The sequence below is a fragment of the Poromitra crassiceps genome (assembly GCF_964638095.1).
Source record: "Poromitra crassiceps genome assembly, chromosome: 6".
Lineage (NCBI taxonomy): Eukaryota > Metazoa > Chordata > Actinopteri > Beryciformes > Melamphaidae > Poromitra > Poromitra crassiceps.
In genome coordinates, this window is record NC_139627.1 from 18,903,867 (window position 1) to 18,921,941 (window position 18,075).

The window sequence follows — 18,075 nt, forward strand, 5'->3', positions numbered from 1 at the left end:
TCCCCAAGTAATTGTCAGTATGGGCAAAAAGGAGATAATTCGAATTGCGAAGAAAATTTATAAAAAGGCTCAGAAGAAAAGGTGGTCTGGTGCTTTGGATCTACTGAAGGAGCTGTGCAGTGTCCCCATGACTCTGGAAATGCTTCAGTCTACCAGAATTCTGATGTCTGTTAATGCCATTCACAAGCAGAGTACAGATGAGGACGTGACATCCCTAGCTAAATCCTTGATCAAATCATGGAAGAAGCTTTTGCATGAGCCTAGAGGTGGAGATAAACCAGAGAAGAGGAAAGAGCAAACAACGCCTGTTGTCTCTCCCTCGCATGGAAGCCCAGAGGCAAAAGAAGACAGCAGCTCCAGTAAGAGGGAGGCTGCTGATGTTTCAACCAACACACTCATCTCCACATTTCCGCATGCCCCCATCACCTCTGATTCTATAAGGATCAAGTGCAAAGAGATGCTGGCCAATGCGCTGCAGACCGGGGATGACCATATTGCTATTGGTGGCGATTGTGATCAACTTGGAGCACAGATCGAGGAATGCATCTTCCGAGAGTTTAAGAACACAGACATGAAATACAAGAGATGTGTGCGGAGCCGGTTCTTCAATCTGAAAGATGTGAAGAACCCTAATCTGAGGAGGGCTGTGCTCTGTGGCAGCGTGTCTGTGGTAGCGCATGGCCAAGATCACGACAGTGGAAATGGCCAGTGACGAGCTGAAAGAGATGAGGAAGAATTTGACCAAAACATGTGTCAGGGACCGCCAGATGCACACGAGCCAAGGCACGGAGACTGATCTGTTTACCTGTGGCAACTGCAAGGGGAAGAAGTGCACCTATGTCCAGTTTCAGACTCGCAGCGGTGATGAGCCAATGATGACATTTGTCTTCTGCAATGACTGCGGAAATAGATGGAAGTTTTGAGGAATGTACAAGCGCTATCTATCCTTGGCATTCAAATTGCAAAATTCCGGAGACCTATCTGGGCTTCCCCGCAGCCGTGCAACAGTCTCTGACACTGGGGGCAATTGTTGCCAAAAAACTCATTCTGAAAGAATGGAAGTCCCCCTCTTCGCCTTCTTTCCAACTGTGGTTGACAGACATGATTTCTGGTATAAGGATGGAGAGGCTCAGAACTCTGAGAACCAACAAACTTGAAAAGTGTCTAGCTGTTTGGGACCCGTTTCTAGCATACGTCGATGAGGTTGGGGATGGCGGCTGACTTGCCCGCTGGTTCCTGTTGGACACCTAGCGTGGGACCCCATGCGCGACATCTCTGACAAGCACATAAGCACCCTATATGCAGGTAGCACCACATTATGACCTTTGATATTATACGTGTTTTTTTCCTCTTTCTTTTCGTCTGAGCTTGTTTTGTTCATATATTGTTAAAATTGGGGGGGGGGGGGTGGGGGGAGCAAAATACCCAGCCCAGGATTGTGTCATTTGCAACAGATTGGAACTTTGTATTCTGTGGTAGTTTACCTGGTATGCTGGTATCCCAAACCAGTGGTTCTCAAATGGGGGTCCAGGGACCCCCAGGGGTCCATGGCACTTTGCAAGGGCCCGGGTCCGCGCAAAGTTTTCAGGAACATAAAAATAAAAACTTTTTTGTGTGTGCAAAAGCTTCATAGTTCAACGAAAATATGTTATGCTTTAAATCTAAAATGGTTCATGGATTACATTCTAATCTACCAAACCTATCAATTTAAAAGTCAAGCACGTTACCATAGGAAACAATTAAGCTTAGCCCAAAATCACAAATCAGAATGAGGGGTTCCCTGGTATATTTTCTATCTTGTAAGGGGTCCTTGGCTGAAAAACATTTGAGATCCTCTGTCCTAACCCCGTTTCTCACAAAACTCGTAATCTTGTTAGCGGCTGTGTCCAGAGAAGCCATTTTTTGAGCTGCCAGTTCCTTTATGCAATCCCTTTTCTATGGTAACTCCTCTTCCCAGCACTGCGCCTGCATTTCAGTGCTCTCCGTGGCTAGCGTTTTTTGGCGGAGCGCTCTGGGCGCCTCAAGTAGAAAACTCTTCAATGTCACTTCTTTCGACCGACCAATCAAAATCGAGGAAGAGGCGGGATTGTGCTGTGTGTCTGTGCATTTGGAGCGGTCCTGGCATTAATATTTTTGATATCCAAAGCGCTCCACAAGGGGGGGGGGGGGGGGGGGATGCTTTCTATGGACATGGCCCGCGTGACCACTAGGGGCCAAGGCATCTATAAGAGGTTCTGTCCGTATGTCCCCACGAAAGAAAGTGGCCAGGTTGGCAAAAGAAAGTGCCATGTATTTATTTTTTTTATTAATAAATAAACTTGTAATGCTTTATAATTACAGTATTTGTTGTAATAGTCCCCCCCAGGACAAAACATATGAAACAGAGTCTGTCAGTTGGTTATCTTCAGCTTGACTCGTGGCACCCTGATCGCCGCTGCCTTAACCTCTGCTGTAATGTCGACACCCAAGGGAGCCCTACAACACAAGATTGAGCCAATGGTGATTTACTCAGCAGAACAGATTCATCAGAACACAGTAGTCTGACAGGAAGTATCTAATCTATTTTCACACAACAGAAGCGTCTTCTGAAATGACTTCTACAATTCATGGCAGAGATTAAAAAATAAAAAATCATGCTGGAGAATATAAATTAATCTGTGAGAAAAATAAGTAATTTACATTAACACGTACTTTAAGAAGATTGAAAAATGGCAAAGTTATTCAGGGTTAACTCATTTGGAGGTCAATTTCAAGGCGTTTTCAATGACTAATGTCTTATCTGGTGAAATGGGGTCTAGACATAGAGGTTTCATTTTTACTCCTGATCTTGTCAATTCAAGAAATCCTGGAGAAATACTTAATTTTAAAACTAATTAAATCTCCATCACAGAGTTTTGCTGAGGAGGCAAAGTATGGCATATTGATGTATTTGGGTGTTATAATAAATTTAACAAATCAAATACTTTCAAGGCCATCCATTTTCAAGGTGTGTTCCCACTGGCCTTGAAAATGGATGGCCTTGAAAGTAGAGCCACTGACCCTGATTCTCTAAAGGAAGGTAAAGCTTTTCTTATTAGCCACTTCAGAAAAAGTGATGATTTGATGTTGCAATTCACCTTCCTGTGAAATTGTAAATGGAAATCAGTTCTGACTTACTTTGGCTCGTAGCTCACATCCACATCATGAGGCAGAATCCCCTTCCCTTCCTTCAGCCGCTCAACACCATTCCTAAAATATACATGTTTGTCTTAAATTAACATGATTCCAAAGCAGGTAAACTCACTGAATTCAGTGTCAAAACTGTAGCCTGGTTAAAACCATCCTGATGACATGATCTCACATTCTCTTTCGCTCTACTGTACATATCAGTCTGCACTCCAAGCCGTCCACAGTGATTCCAGTGGGTGTGGGAGTACTTGACGCCAGGTGCTGCGTCTAGCAAGAGAAGCTGTCTCATCTCGCTTTTGGCCAACAAACACACACACACACACACACACACACACAAACACACCATGCAATCATCACTCCATTGTCGGTGCAGAACTTGGCCGGAGGGCAGAGCAGATGCAGTCCGGTCACCTCGGTGATGATCGCCAAAGCCTTCCGGATGTATTGATTACTAGCGACTCCTCCAGACACAACCTGACAGAGAAGAAGAAAGAGATGGTTCTGATGGAAGCTAAACATGCTGTGTTTCTACAGTGTTCTCCGGTTTAAAAGGTCTCAGTTACAGTTACATCCACAGCAACTTACAGTTAATGCAATTAGAATAATTCCTATATTATCACTTATAAAGAGAAGTCAAATAAAAAATCACACCCAGGTGTTGAAGTAAGCGGTGCAGTTTTGCGCATGTCAGACCTGTGTGCGGGCACGCACGTCCATCCGTTCCGTGGGTGTGTGCATGCGTGCGTGTTTCACCAGCTTGGAGCCTTCTGGCTCCACTCTCACTTCCTTCTCGTCCACGCACATCCCGTGCTCAAACACACAGTCACTTATAGAAGTGGCCACACCGCTTAAAAAGTTTGGTTGATTTGGCAGATGTTTCACCCATCACACAACACAAAAACACAACCCACACACACGTGCGCGCGCACACACACACACACAAAACACACGCACGCACACGCACGCACCACAAACACAACACAACACAACAGAGATGCTTGAAGGGGTTCCAGAGGTCCTTGAGAGGGTCCAGAGGTCAGAGGCCAACCCTCTGGAACTCTCTGCCCCTCAATATCAGAAACTCCGACTCACTCACCTCCTTCAAAACCCAACTCAAATCCCACCTCTTCAAAACAGCCTACAATATCTGACTTCTACCTCTAACCACCATTCCATCTCTGCAATCTATTGATTTGTATTTGTTTTGTATCTGTATTCGTTCTTATTATTTAGTTTTGTTTACTGTATTACTTTTCTATGTATTGTAAAGCGTCTTTGAGTTCCCAAGAAAAGCGCTATATAAAACTTATGTATTATTATTAGGGGTCCAAGCACGAAGTGCGTGGATCCCTATTGTATCTGTTCCGATTATTTATTTTTTTCTTCTTCTCCGGTAAAACTGTATGTACAGCAGAAACTGTAAGGCTCAGCATAGCCAGACTGGGCACATAGATTGTAAATGTGCCTCACTACTCAGAAACAAAAAATTACCCATATCGGCCAGATGGTGGCGCTATAACAGACCATTTCGTGTTATGGTCCATATCTTCTGAACCGTGAGGCGTAGAATCAAAATTCCACTTCGGCTGTATTCCCTGGATCAATACGCATCTATCCATATAGGCCACGCCCATTTGCGTGTGCCTAGATTTTCCGCCATTTTGAATTTTATCTAAAACCTACTTTTGCTATCTCCTCCCAGGCCATTTGCCTGAATGAGCCTAAACTTTTTCTGTGGCATCTCTGGACTTACCTGACTCAAAGTTATTAAAGGATTTTGGATACGTGAAACCGTCTTGAAATGATAAATGTTTAAACTTTTGTGTATTTACTTTTGTTCTTTTCCTGCCCTAAAAGTGTGTGGATCTCAGAAACCATACACCCCCCATCACCCAAACTTTCCACACAGGTTCACGACATCACCCACTACTCAGAGTAAAAAAATTACACCAATCCACCAGATGGTGGCGCTATAACAGCCAATTTCACGTTTGTCGGTCCATAACTTCTGAACTGCGAGCTGTAGAATCAAAATTCCACATCTACTGGTTTCCCTGGAGCATCATGTATCTAACCCACTAGGCCACGCCCATTTCTGCGTGGTAGATTTTCCGCCATTTTGAATTTGATCAAAAACCTACTTTTGCGAGCTCCTCCTAGACCGTTTGGCCAAATCACACAAAACTTTTTCTGGGCCATCTATGGACTACCCCGACCTAAGGTTAGTAAAGGATTTTGGATACGTGAAACCGTTTTGAAATGCTAAATCTCGAAACTTTTAATAAAACACATGCCAACACTAAATTGCCCACAACTCATTAACCGGTCAATTACAACTACTGCTGCTACTACTGCTACCACTCCCACTACTACCAACACTACTACTACTACTATTACTACTTCTGCTACTATTACTACTACTACTACTACTACTACTACTACTGGAAGTTGGAATGTAGCATTTTGGGTGGGGTTAATGTGTTTTGGGGTTCTGCATCTGCTGTAGCATAATACATAGTTGGTTTAGATGTCACACAGTAATGCCCGATCCACAAAGACTTGACACCCACGTTTGAATAAAAACAAGTTTATGCCATAATAAGGTTATATCCGTGCCTTGTCATTGCTGTGGAAGGATGGTGTAGGGGTAAAGTAGCAGACACCAAAGCTGGAGGTCCTGGGTTCAAACCACGGCCAGGTAACTGTTTTATTTTTTGAAAATGTAGAATAAAGGTTAATCTGAATATAATTATGTATAACGCTGCTGAATACACACTGTGTACATAGCAGAATAACTGAATATGCCTATTTATGGTAACGTCATATTTCGACGTCCTCTTGACATTCCTGTGTAGATGTCTAAATGATCCCCAAATCGGCTGTGATTTGGCCTAGTCCTGGACGTCACTGAAAGATGATATCAGAACATCATCATGATGTAATTGTGTTTGCTGGGAGCCTTCTTTCAGATGAGAGAGGAAAAACATTCCAATACATTATTGTGTCTTCACATGTGAAAGGTCCAAAAAGAGAATTCAATCTGAATTATCCGTGTCACTCATGTGCTCATTGTAACAGCACAACCCACACCAATTAGTTCAAACACCTCCATTCAGGGCATACTTTTAATGTAAAGTGGTGCATTATGTGTGTAATACAAAAATGTCCTTAATGGTAAATGGACTGCATGACAAGCTGCCATGCAGGGTGCTGGCTATAGTCACCAAAAGCAATTTCAGGGATAAACCCCATCAACCTTCTGTAGTGGACGCCACTACGCCCTATGGTTTGATGTGTGTGTGGGAAAGACACAATGACAACTGAACATTCTGATTTCAGAACACAAAAGCTCCATCATGAGACAAGAACTAACCTCTCCTGTTGCAAAACACGTTCTTGAACACAGCCACGCAATCTCCAGCTAACATTTCCAAGATATTGAAAAAGTTCATGAAACACCGCAAAATAAGGAGGCAGCATGTGGGGTTTTAATTACTGTTACTGACTTACCTGTCTGAAGTTGAAAGTTTTTCATCCCACGTGGGGTTTGAACTTTGAGCGGCAATGGTCTTTAGTTAGCATAAGTCAGGTACTTTACCAAGTGAGCTATCCAGACTGTTGTATTTAACTTTGTAGACCATATTATATGTATCTGCAGAGCCAGAGAAGTACTTGTCGTATTGACAGTATGTTCTACCCAAATACCACTTTCTGTCCAGATACTTAAAGGGATATTGTACACAAAAACTGCTTTCTATCCAAGTACTACTTCAAGTTTCAAGACATCACCCACTACTCAGAGGAAAAAATTACACCAATCTACCAGATGGTGGTGCTATAACAGCCAACCACCACTACTACTGCTGCTGCTGCTACTACTACTACTACTATTGGCTACTAGTGGCGGCTGTGGCTCAGGAGGTAGAGTGGGTTGTCCACTAATTAGAAGGTTGATGGTTCGTTCCCCGGCTCCTCCAGTCCGCACATCGAAGTGTCCTTGGGCAAGACACTGAATCCCAAATTGCTCCCGATGGCTGTGCCAGCACCCTGCGTGGCAGCTGGCCGCCTTCGGTGTGTGAATGGGTGAATGTAGGCACATTGTAAAGCGCTATATAAATGCAGTCCATTTACCATTTACCATTTACTATTCTTAGTACTTCTGCTGCTACTACTGCTGCACTCCCACTACTACCAACACTATTACTACTACTGCTACTACTACTACTACTAGTACTGCTTGGAAACCGTCAGGTCACCGGATCTCAACCAAACTTTGTTTACTTGTGCATATACCAAGTCTGAATAAATGTGCACTATCTGACATATACCCCCCAAGTCACCGGAAGCTTGGACCCCGCATCGCCGCTTGCGGCTATATTTATTATTATTATTGAAGGGGTTCCAGGGGCCCTTGCCTTGAGGGGTTCCAGAGGTCCTTGAAATGGTTCCAGAGGTCCTTGAATGGGTTCCAGAGGCCCTTGAATGGGTTCCAGGGGCCAGACATTGAAGGGGTTCCAGGGGGTCTTGAAGGGATTCCAGAGGTCATTGAAGGGATTCCAGAGGTCATTGAAGGGGTTCCAGAGGTCTTTGAAATGGTTCCAGAAGTCCTTGAAGGGGTTCCGGAGGCCCACCAAACTAGCGGCATGATAATCTAGTACAATTACAAACCCGTTGCAGCAGGGGCGTATCTACGGGTGGGCCTGGGTAGGCACAGGCCCACCCGTTTTTTTTTTTTTTAATTGGTTGTTTTCTAGAGGCAAACTTGCTGCTGCCTTGCTAGCTAATGGTTTTGTAGCTTAAAAACGCAGGGCACATCATCTCCAGAGTCTAATGCATGACAACTTCATGACATCTAGGAATTTTGCGCGCAAAATTTCGTCATGCAATTGCCCCACCAATTTTATCCAGGCCCACCCAATTTTATCCAGGCCCACCCATAATTTAATTTCTGCCTACGCCCCTGCGCTGCAGGTGTCATAAGCCAGGCTTTTTATCTGCATTTGAGAGTGCGGGGCTTCTCTTTTCTTGATATGTGACACAATACAATACAATACAATAAATAAATAAATTACGCGTTTACCAAGGTGGGACTGCATGCTGGCAGAAGGCCGTTTGCTTTACAGAACAAGATTGCGCGATGTGTGCGCTTTGCTAGGTGAGTGGCGACAGAGTGCTGAGTAGCAGCGGCGATGTCATTCACGCAGGACAACAGCGCCCCCTGCTGCACACCTGGGGAGAAGCAAAACACATGGAGGTAACATTTTACAGAACAATCTACCATAATTTATCCAGATAGTTGAGCAGCTCCACTGTAGCATTTTGGTGTAAAGTGTAGTGCTGAAATGATTAGTCGATTAATGCATTAGTGGATAGATAATTTTGATAATCGATGTATTCGATGGGGTACGGTGGCGCAGTCGGTAGCGCTGTCGCCTCACAGTTAGAAGGTCCTGAGTTCGATTCTCGCCTGGGACACTGTGGGCGCTGTGGTTGTGTTCCCCCCCATATCTTCAGTGCCTACTGCCCAGGTGGGTTATCTCGTCATAAGGGCCTTTCTCTCTGTGTGGAGTTTGCATGTTCTCCCCGTTCCCCCCAGGGGGTTCCTCCGTATATAACCCCCCCCCCACTAAAAACATGCAGAAGATCAGATCGTCATCGTCATCCGACCAGTGATGACAACATCCGAAGTTGGTCCCCGGGCGCTGTAGGAGAAAGCGACCACTGCTCCTGGCCTGCCCCTCGGAGGAAAGGACATGCCTGGATGGGTTAAATGCAGAGGACACTTTTCACCGGCCACCGTCAGCATGAGTGTGTTGTGGCCGCATACATGTATTGTGGTGTTCGTGTGACAATAAAAGACGGGCTTGTCCGTTACGAGAGAGAGTCCTTTTAGTCATTTAGCAATGACTAAAAAGTTTAATACCGGTGAGTAAGTTTAAGTTTAATATCATTATACAGTATATGAATGCTGTCCTTTTTTCTTTTTTTGGCTACTGGTCAGACTAACAACAATTTTAAGAATCACTTTGGGCTCTGATCATTTGTCATTATTTTTGACATTTTATAGACTAAATCATCAATAACTTAATTGCTATTGGAAAACAAAAATCATTAGTTGCAGCCCTAATTCACAAGCAGTACCAGTTGTTTTACTGCAAAGGGTTTTTGAATTTGTATTGAATTTATTGTATTTGTATATATTGTATGTATATTGAATTTATTTATTTATTACTCTTTACTGTTTAATGATTTGCACTGGATTATTTCAGTGTCATATCAGATACCATGATTTAGGCAGCTGTTATTATTTCCTTAAATAAAGTTCAAAAAACGTCTAAGGTTTAATCCCGATGGTGACAATGATCTTACGTGGTTGTTTCTCATTCAGGAGCACGTTAAGTCATTTCATGCACACTGACTGTCCTCTTACCTTCCTCTGCCTCTGTTTTCATTATAGCCATTGTAATCTGATTCCTCAGGCCAGCGAAAGAAAAGCAGCAGTCATAGTTTTGTCCCATGGGTGTCCTGAAGGGGAACCTCCTCCTGTCCCCATCCGCTGCCAGCAGCTCTATAGCTTGTCCCCCGCTCAGGTTGGAGCAGCGAGGGTGTTTGATGAGCGACAAACGTCTTGCTACCTGTAAATAAAACACAAAGATTCATTTGAGTTATAATCACAAACTGAACAAAATGTAAAATCTCAGAGGTTAGAAGTTTGACCAAATATAAACCTCGGCCACAGCGAAACAAATACTTCCTCAGACCTAAATTGGCACACTCACTATATGGGTAAAATATATCTTTTAGAGATGCACGATATATCGGCAATCACATCAGTATCGGCCGATGTTAGTAATTTTTTTTACATCTGCGTTCAGTTCGATGTTGCATTGTTAATATCGCGTATCCGTATCGGCCAAAGTTTTCACATTTAGAGGAACCAATGCAGTAAATCTATGAATTATGTGCATTATCATAGAAATGTGTTTTTATACAGATCATATTGACATTGGTAAATATCGGCTCTCGGTATCAGCCAAAATGTTCATATCGGTGCATCCCTAATATCTTTGGCATGCCATAATCCAAACCATCAAATTATATTCACAGGTCTTATCTCACACCTTGAAGACTACAACAAATGAAACCATATTATGACTTTTTTATGACCTAGACAATACCATTGCACTTTTCTTCATATGGGGTTGGCAGTGCCCCGGAGCGGAGGTTGATTTGGGGAAAATGTTTGAAGCATTACAGTATGTCCAGTATCATTTTGAGAGCCATCCCTGACTCAGTCTTTGCTTCTACTAAATGGCACCTCCTCCTCGGAGCGAACTACAAATGATAGGCCCCTTTTGTTGTTGGGCTTAACAGCTGCTAAAGGAGGGTAGCTTTTTGCTGGAAACCACCATTATACATTTGTCTGTAGGGGAATGGCTCTCTTCCTACCAAGATATTTTCTACAGCACAATTACATTATGCTAAGACAGAATATTGTCTGCTAGTCAAACCTAATAGAAGAAAAAAGTGTTTTATTATCAATATTTGTGGCTGCTGGTCCTGGGGGTCGGGTGGGAGGGTGGTGTTGTTGTAATGTAATGTAATATATGGTTACAGTGTGGTAGACTAGACTCATCTACATTTATTAAGTTTTCTGTCTAAGTCTTGTGTCTTTTGTTCTGAATGTTGTGAATGAATAAAATAATGGGGGAGGGCCAGAGGTCTGCCCAAGTCAACTTGCTTACTGTAAGTCCCAACTCAATCTCAAGTCTTAAGCACAAGTCTCACATCAAGTCCCAAGTCTAAATGTGGATTACCAAGTCAAATCCATGTCGTTAATGTCAAGTCTCAAGTCTAAATGTGGATAAAATGTGGATTACCAAGTCAAATCCATGTCGTTAATGTCAAGTCTCAAGTCTAAATGTGGATAAAATGTGGATTACCAAGTCAAATCCATGTCATTAATGTCAAGTCTCAAGTGTAAATGTAGAACAGCAAGTCAAGAAAAACAAATCAAGAGTCCAGTATCAATGATATTACCTTAAAGAAAACTAAATATCTAAGAGTTTCCAATGCAGTATGGCTTTAATAGGATAAAAAGAGCGTCATGAGTTTGATTTCTATAATAATTTTAAACTTAAATTCAATAATTTCATTCAGAAAACAGAATTAAAATTGAGTCATCTGCTGGAACAAGTCTCATTACTTTCACTCTACAAACACAATCATATGCCAAGACTTGGGAAAGCTTTTCAAGGCATCAAAGTACAAGTCAAAGTCAAGTCCCAAGTCAGCAGAGGCCAAGTCAAGTCAAGTCTCAAGACTTCTCAGCCTATAGTAAAACTGGATCACTTTATCCATCGTGTCCCCCGGAGCTTCATCCAGAGTTTGGCCCAGCAGCAGGAAGTCGTCGACCCCTCTGGCCACGGCGAGGAGCGAGTGGCCCCCAGAGATCAGCAGGACCAGGAAGGGGAAGTGGACGGGCTGCAACATCCTGACGGTCAGGGCGTGCGCCTCCATGTGGTGGATGGGGATGAAGGGCTTGCTATGATGCCTCACAAAGCTGCGGCTGAAGTCCAGGCCGACGCCCAGGCTCAGGGCCAGGCCGGGCTTCACGGTGGTAGCCACGGCCGACAGCTGGCTCGGGCGCACGCCGCTCCGCTCCAGAGCCTCCTGCACCACACGGCCCAGGTTCTCTCTGTGCAGCTGCTGTGCCACGGTGGGGATGATGCCGCCGGTCCTGCAAACATGCAAGTGGGCAATGTGAATCAAAGCTAAAAAAAAAAAAATCATCAGATTTTTATTTTCTTGTGTACTTGTTAGTGCCCGCCCTCCGCCTTGTCTCGTACTGGATTGGATGTTGCCAAGCTATCACTTCGATCGACACTGGCCAATAGGGACGTGCGTTACTTCTTTCTGCTGTAGGTACCTAACCTGACGCTGCCAGATGGACGGTATAGCTCCACATAGGTTTCACTAAACCAGTCGATCTGGGTTTGAAGTCACCAGACCCGCTGACGGAGGCGGGCACTTTGTCCAAGCTACTTGGCAGGTGATTGGATGACCCATCTGTCTATCACCGCTGGTGGGTGTTAACTTCAACCAATCAGATCGCGGAAGGTGCCTGTGGATGATCTCCGTGGTATTCATTGATTGAGTCCTCGCGGTCGTAAAGTCACCTTCGAAGCATTTAGTTAGATTATAACGAACTAGTTGTGTGGCTTAGCCTTCCCAAATGTTGAGGGTCGTTTTTTAGAATTTAATACATAGAATTGGGAACATTACATTCAATTTCATTCAGACTGCCTGTCACTTCCGCGATGTTGACGAGTGAAAAGAACTACAAAGACCATGTACCCACTACTTGCCCAGACGAGCCTGCCCGCCTACGGCCGCCGCTGATTCGTCGGCCCGGCAATGGCCGGCATGGCTCGACCAATCATCTTAAACTGCCTGTGCGGGTCCAGACCGTCACGGAGAACCAAATGAAATGTGAGTTCACGTGATGGGCGGTTTACCAGGCTAGTAGGTACCGGCCTTATTGTAACAGAAAAAGTTTAGCAAAACTCAGGTTTTGCAAACAAAACTTTTCATTTTGCAAAAGAAAAGTTGAGCTTTGTAAGCAAAGGTAATGGTTTCGCAAACAAATGTTTTGGAGTTGAGAACAAAATGTTTGCGTTTGCATGCAACTTTTTTTAATTCACATTAATGAAAAATCTAAAAACATTTTTTTTATTTTATTTTTAAATTTTTCTTTGATTGGATTGTTGATAGTTTTGTTTTCAAATCTATGTTTTTGCTTACGGATCTATTTTTTGATTACAAAGTTGATTTATTTTCTCACAGATACAGTCTTTGGTTACAGGATGTAAACTTTCAGTCACAGAATAAAGACACATATCTCTCCTTATTATTGTGGCACAAAAGAAAGAGAAGTCTGCACATGGAACAGTGACTCATCCACATAAGAAAACGTTAGGAAGGAAAAGGACTGAGGCCTGAGCCCTCACAGACTTAATTACTACTCAGCTGGTAAGTGCTAGTGGGAGAGGTTGCAAGGGCTCAAAATAGTATAAAGAGGAATGGGACAGCACTCTCACGTTACCCTGACAACACCAACAACAAGTGCAGCCATGTTTCTCAGTTTTGTGGGGTTGGGATTTGTTCTCTTATTTACTTTTTTTTACTGTTTTTTATCCAGAGGTCCTTGAAATGGTTTCAGAGGTCTTTGAAGGGGTTTCCAGAGGCCCTGGCCTTGAGGGGTTTCAGAGGTCCTTGAAATAGTTCCAGAGGTGCTTGAGGTTCCAGATGTCATTGAAGGGGTTCCAGAAGTCAGACATTGAAGGGGTTCCAGGGGGCATCTAACGGGTTCCAGAGGTCATTGAAGGGGTTCCAGAAGGGGTTCCAGAGGTCTCTCGGAGGAGACCTCTCTCTCCGTTTAGAGAGAGAGAGAAGGAGAGAGAGATGGAGTGTGTGTGTGCGTGTGCGTGCGTGTGTGTGTGTTCGCGCGTTTGGCGAACACACTCGCCGCTGCGCTGCGAGTGCACAGCACTACTGTGTGTGTGTCAGTGTGTGTGTGCGCGCGTGCGTGCATGCGTGTGTGATTCGATTAAATCTTATGACGTGATAAGATCATGGATTTTAGCACCGCGCGCTCCGCTCTCTTCAATGAGGAAATGGAAATCCAGACCATGTAGAAAAGTGTCGATTTTTGGGGTTAGGGTTGAAAGTAATTCTCTCTCTTTTCTGAGGCACACACTTACTCACATAAGACCCTAAATAGACCCTTCTCACGGGGGCCATTTTGTGTCGAGAAGCCAGGGTAAACACAGGTGCAAGCAAAACACTAATGAGGGTTTCCAACTTCCATGATTGGAATTTGGAAACCCTCATTAGTGTTTTGCTTGCACCTGTGTTTACCCTGGCTTCTCGACACAAAATGGCCCCCGTGAGAAGAGTCTATTGAATAGTTAGAAGGTTTTTGTTGATTTTGGTTTCCAGGGACTTTAAACTTATTTGTCAGTTTTGTTTTGTTTCCAAGAAAAACATTATAATCAAAGCCACCTTACATAAATACTGTCCAGGCATAGAAATGTGACAATCTAGGGGACCCTGGCATGCCAGGACCTGGCGGTCAGGTCGCGGCATGCAGCCGTACGGATCGGCCATGTGGTGCCCCGTGGTCGACAGGGGGCCCGGGATGAGGCATGAAAGGTTTTAAGGCTGAGGCCTGAGGGATGCCGCTAGGTTAGGTTAGTATAGGGTAGGTAGGCTGTACATTAGCTCGTTTCTTTGGTTGCTATGTAGTTCAGATTAAGGGTAGGGTACTTAAGAGTGTCTGTGTTCTCTCTCTTCTCTCTCTCTCTCCCTCTCCTGTCTTCTTGTTCTGTTCTCTCTCTTCACTCTCTCTTATCGCTTTTCCTTTCTCCCTCTCTTCTTTCTGCTCTTTCTCCTCTTCAATCTCTCCTCTTTCTATGCTTATTTTTTATGCTTTATATAAGTTGTTTAATTCTGTTTATTGATTGAACTTAGCTAAGACAAATTCTTTGTAATGCCCTCTGAGACATGCTTCTGAATTAGGGCTATACAAATAAACTTGACAACAAAAAGAAGAAGAAGAATTGGAAAAAAAATTAACTCCACATAACAGCCTAGGAGGGGGTGATATTATCATTTGTCGTCTTTCAGTGGAATCATAGTGTCACGTCATATGATTTTTTTTTATGCTGTTGACACATTTGATAAAAATAAATAAAGTAGAGATGTATGAAACATTTTGGAAATAAAAAAAATATATAGACTATACATATCACATTTTGTCAGGATTTTAAATAAAATTTGCTTTACATCAACTTATGTAGCAGAACTGTGTCAGTGTCAGCTATCCCATTCTAGCTATCCCATGATCACCTGAAAGACGATAAAAACGAAACCCAGTCGTACAGTCAATGATTCCCAACCATTTTTGTCTTATGTACCCCTTGAGCTGTTTTGCCATGCCAATAGTACCCCCACACTCATGTGTGTTGATGATTATCCTAAATGTGTTATATTAAACTCATATTGAACTGTATTAACACAACCAGATTATTAAATGAATTAACAATTATTTACGATTGAAGCCATTTATCCAATTCCGCTAGCTAGTTGGTTTGCACGCAGTTTTGACATGCGTTAATGGTGACCTCTTCACAGTAGTGTAGCAGTGGACACCTGCCAGGGGGGAACTAGTTGCATGTACTATTCTAGCAATGGGCTTATGAAATTACTTGGAATTTTTTTAAATCATTTTGGAACTAAAGTGTAATCCCCAATCTCTCCACGTGCAAGCTCCTCAAGTACCCCTAGGGGTACACGTACGGCTGGTTGGGAAACATTGCAGTATGGTCTGTGACCAGGGCAGCATTGAGTATACAAAATTCTAAATCTCCTCTATAGCCTATAGTGTAAAATGTATACCTTGCAGGGCAAGGAGACTGAAGGAATATGTAGCTATCTATTGTTTGATTAACTCTAAATATGAACTGTAGCTAAACAAGTTGCAGAGGTGCAGTCTATTAGCCTATATGAGTTAAACTAAGTCATAATTTTAAAAGTATCTTATAACTTGTGAATATATGCACTGATCCAAATACTATAATTGGCACATGTCTTCAGTGTTTCCCCTAGAAAAATTTTCAGGCCTGGAGGGATTTCGGAACGTACCCTGACCACAATGGTGGGGGCCCTCGCTGACGACACTAAACTTTTAGCTAACCTGTTCACATCTATGTTCACAATGGCATCCCAAGTATCATCATATCATTATGGGATGCGATGCGAACAGTTGTATTATGGGATGTGCGTTTCCCAGGCAACGATACACGTTGACACGTTTTGGAATAGCGCTGCATGCTGGTGCAATGCTCCTAAAAGCAAAATGCTTATTGTTTTGAATGATTTGGCATCTTCTATTACTGTCAACCCTGTCAACACCAGTAGTAATAGTATGCCATAAAGGTTTATGGAAAAAAAAAAAAATATATATATATATATATATATATATATATATATATATATATATATATATATATATATATATATATATATTTATTTATTTATTTATTTATTTATTTTAATTTTTTCTGGCCTGGCGGGGGTGCCGTTGAATGGTAGGGGAAACACTGCTTCTACCATGAAGATGGTCTAATTGAATTCCACATGGTGATAGAGGCTCTGCCCACAGTTTGATTGACATGTGTTGTTTGTTAAGAGGGTCCGCCCACACTGTGATTGGCAGGTGATGTGTAGGTGATGTGTGGAAGAGATTCAGATTCAGATTCAGATTCATTTATTTAAAGAATGGGACTTTACACATTAATGAACAGTACAGCCGTACAGTAAATATGCCAGGTTGTAGCCCAAGGGCTAGTTTCCACCTGTAGTCCCATGGCAGGTTGATGTAATCATGAAAGCGAAAGAAAAATTAATAATACAACAAAGATTAAAAGTACAGAAAGTTAGTAAAACCAAAAATGATTAAAACACACGATTAATAGTACCAAAAAAATTAATAGTATAAAAGGTTAGTGAAACCTAAAATAAATAAAATAAATAAAACACACAGAGCATGCTGCAAAACATGGCAAATGATCTGTTAAGTATGTTAATTGTGATCACATTGTTGGTTTGATCTGAGCCATATTTTCAACTGGCCTTTGAAGGTGGCGAGACTCGGGCATTCTCTAATCGAGGGAGGTAGATTATTCCAGAGAGTGCTTCCCATGAAGGATAGGGTCTTCTGACTAAAGGAAGTTTTTCTAAAGGGGACCTCACAGACCTTGTTCGTAATGGCCCGAGGGAGGGAGGATATAAGAGGGAGGATATAAGGCACGCAAACATCACAACAAGAACATTAGCCATTAATTTTGATATATTTAACTAATGAGAATAAACGTAATAATATATACATGGAAGTAGCATTTGGTCAGCAAATCGCTAGGTGACGCTGCCACGCGATGGGTATCAGTGCAGCGGCTGCCGGCTGCTGCTGCTGGCTAGGCTCTCCGGCTCTGCAGATAGGGACTATTCTGGCCACACTGTGATAAGCTCTGCCCACACTGATTGACAGGAAGAGGCTCCGCCCACACTGTGATTGATGGGCTGTGAACGAGGCTGTCACTCGAGCAGTTGTGATGTCATCAGTGATGTCACCAACACCACTGATGTCACTCGAGCAATTGTGATGTCACCAGTGATGTCACTCGAGCAATTGTGATGTCATCATCAGTGATGTCACTCCAGCAATTGTGATGCCATCAGTGATGTCATAATGCAAATGTCATAAATTAAGAGTTTACCCACTTCTCCTACACCACTAGTCTGTGACTTACTTCAGATGCACTTCCTTCTGGGAGTGAAGAGACTCTCCCAGGACCAGCCCGGCCTCGTTCATCACCGCAGCCCCGGTGTCATCACAGCTCGTCTCGATGCCCAGGACAAGTCTGGAGCAGGAAGCTTTTCCATGTGCAGAAGTGTATGAAGGTTTAACTCTGAAGTGTGGCAGCCTGTGCACCACAACTCTTGAAGGCAACATAGTAGTGGTGGCTTGCGTTTTTTGCCAACGAGTCCAAAAACAAGTTTCCTTTTGTGTAAATCGTGTGAATTTAGTCTGATACCAAAGAGCACGAAAAAGACAAATATCCCAACATACCACAAGCACACGTTGACCTCCAGAGCAATAAATCAGCAACAGACAACATGAAGCACTCGAGTTTCTCAAAAAGAGTTAACAGAAAGCGGTAGGTCACGGTTTTGTGTTCTCTGTTCAGCTGTCTGGCTGGCTGTGTCCCATGTAAATAATTCCGTCTAGCAGCAAAATATGTAATGGTAAGTTACCATTTTTTCATTAAACGTCAGGTAGAGAGA

The 18,075-nt window shown here is 43.1% G+C and overlaps 1 protein-coding gene and 1 pseudogene across 2 annotated transcripts; one reads left to right on the forward strand and one right to left on the reverse strand.

Annotated features, from left to right (window-relative positions):
- The first annotated feature begins 19 nt into the window (after positions 1 to 19).
- On the forward strand, positions 20 to 923 carry LOC310778219 (transcription elongation factor A protein 1 pseudogene; annotated as a pseudogene). Its single transcript has one exon. The product of its transcript is annotated as a transcription elongation factor A protein 1 pseudogene (transcript).
- A 1,434-nt stretch (positions 924 to 2,357) lies between these two features.
- osgepl1 (O-sialoglycoprotein endopeptidase-like 1) lies at positions 2,358 to 17,931 on the reverse strand. Its single transcript, XM_083638703.1, has 7 exons — positions 17,541 to 17,931; positions 11,521 to 11,908; positions 9,599 to 9,803; positions 8,249 to 8,397; positions 3,512 to 3,642; positions 3,157 to 3,228; positions 2,358 to 2,475 (listed from the first exon to the last, which is right to left on the reverse strand). The coding sequence occupies exons 1-7, from the start codon at positions 17,741 to 17,743 to the stop codon at positions 2,391 to 2,393; spliced, it is 1,233 nt and encodes a 410-aa protein (XP_083494829.1). The 5' UTR covers positions 17,744 to 17,931; the 3' UTR covers positions 2,358 to 2,390.
- Positions 17,932 to 18,075: the final 144 nt, after the last annotated feature.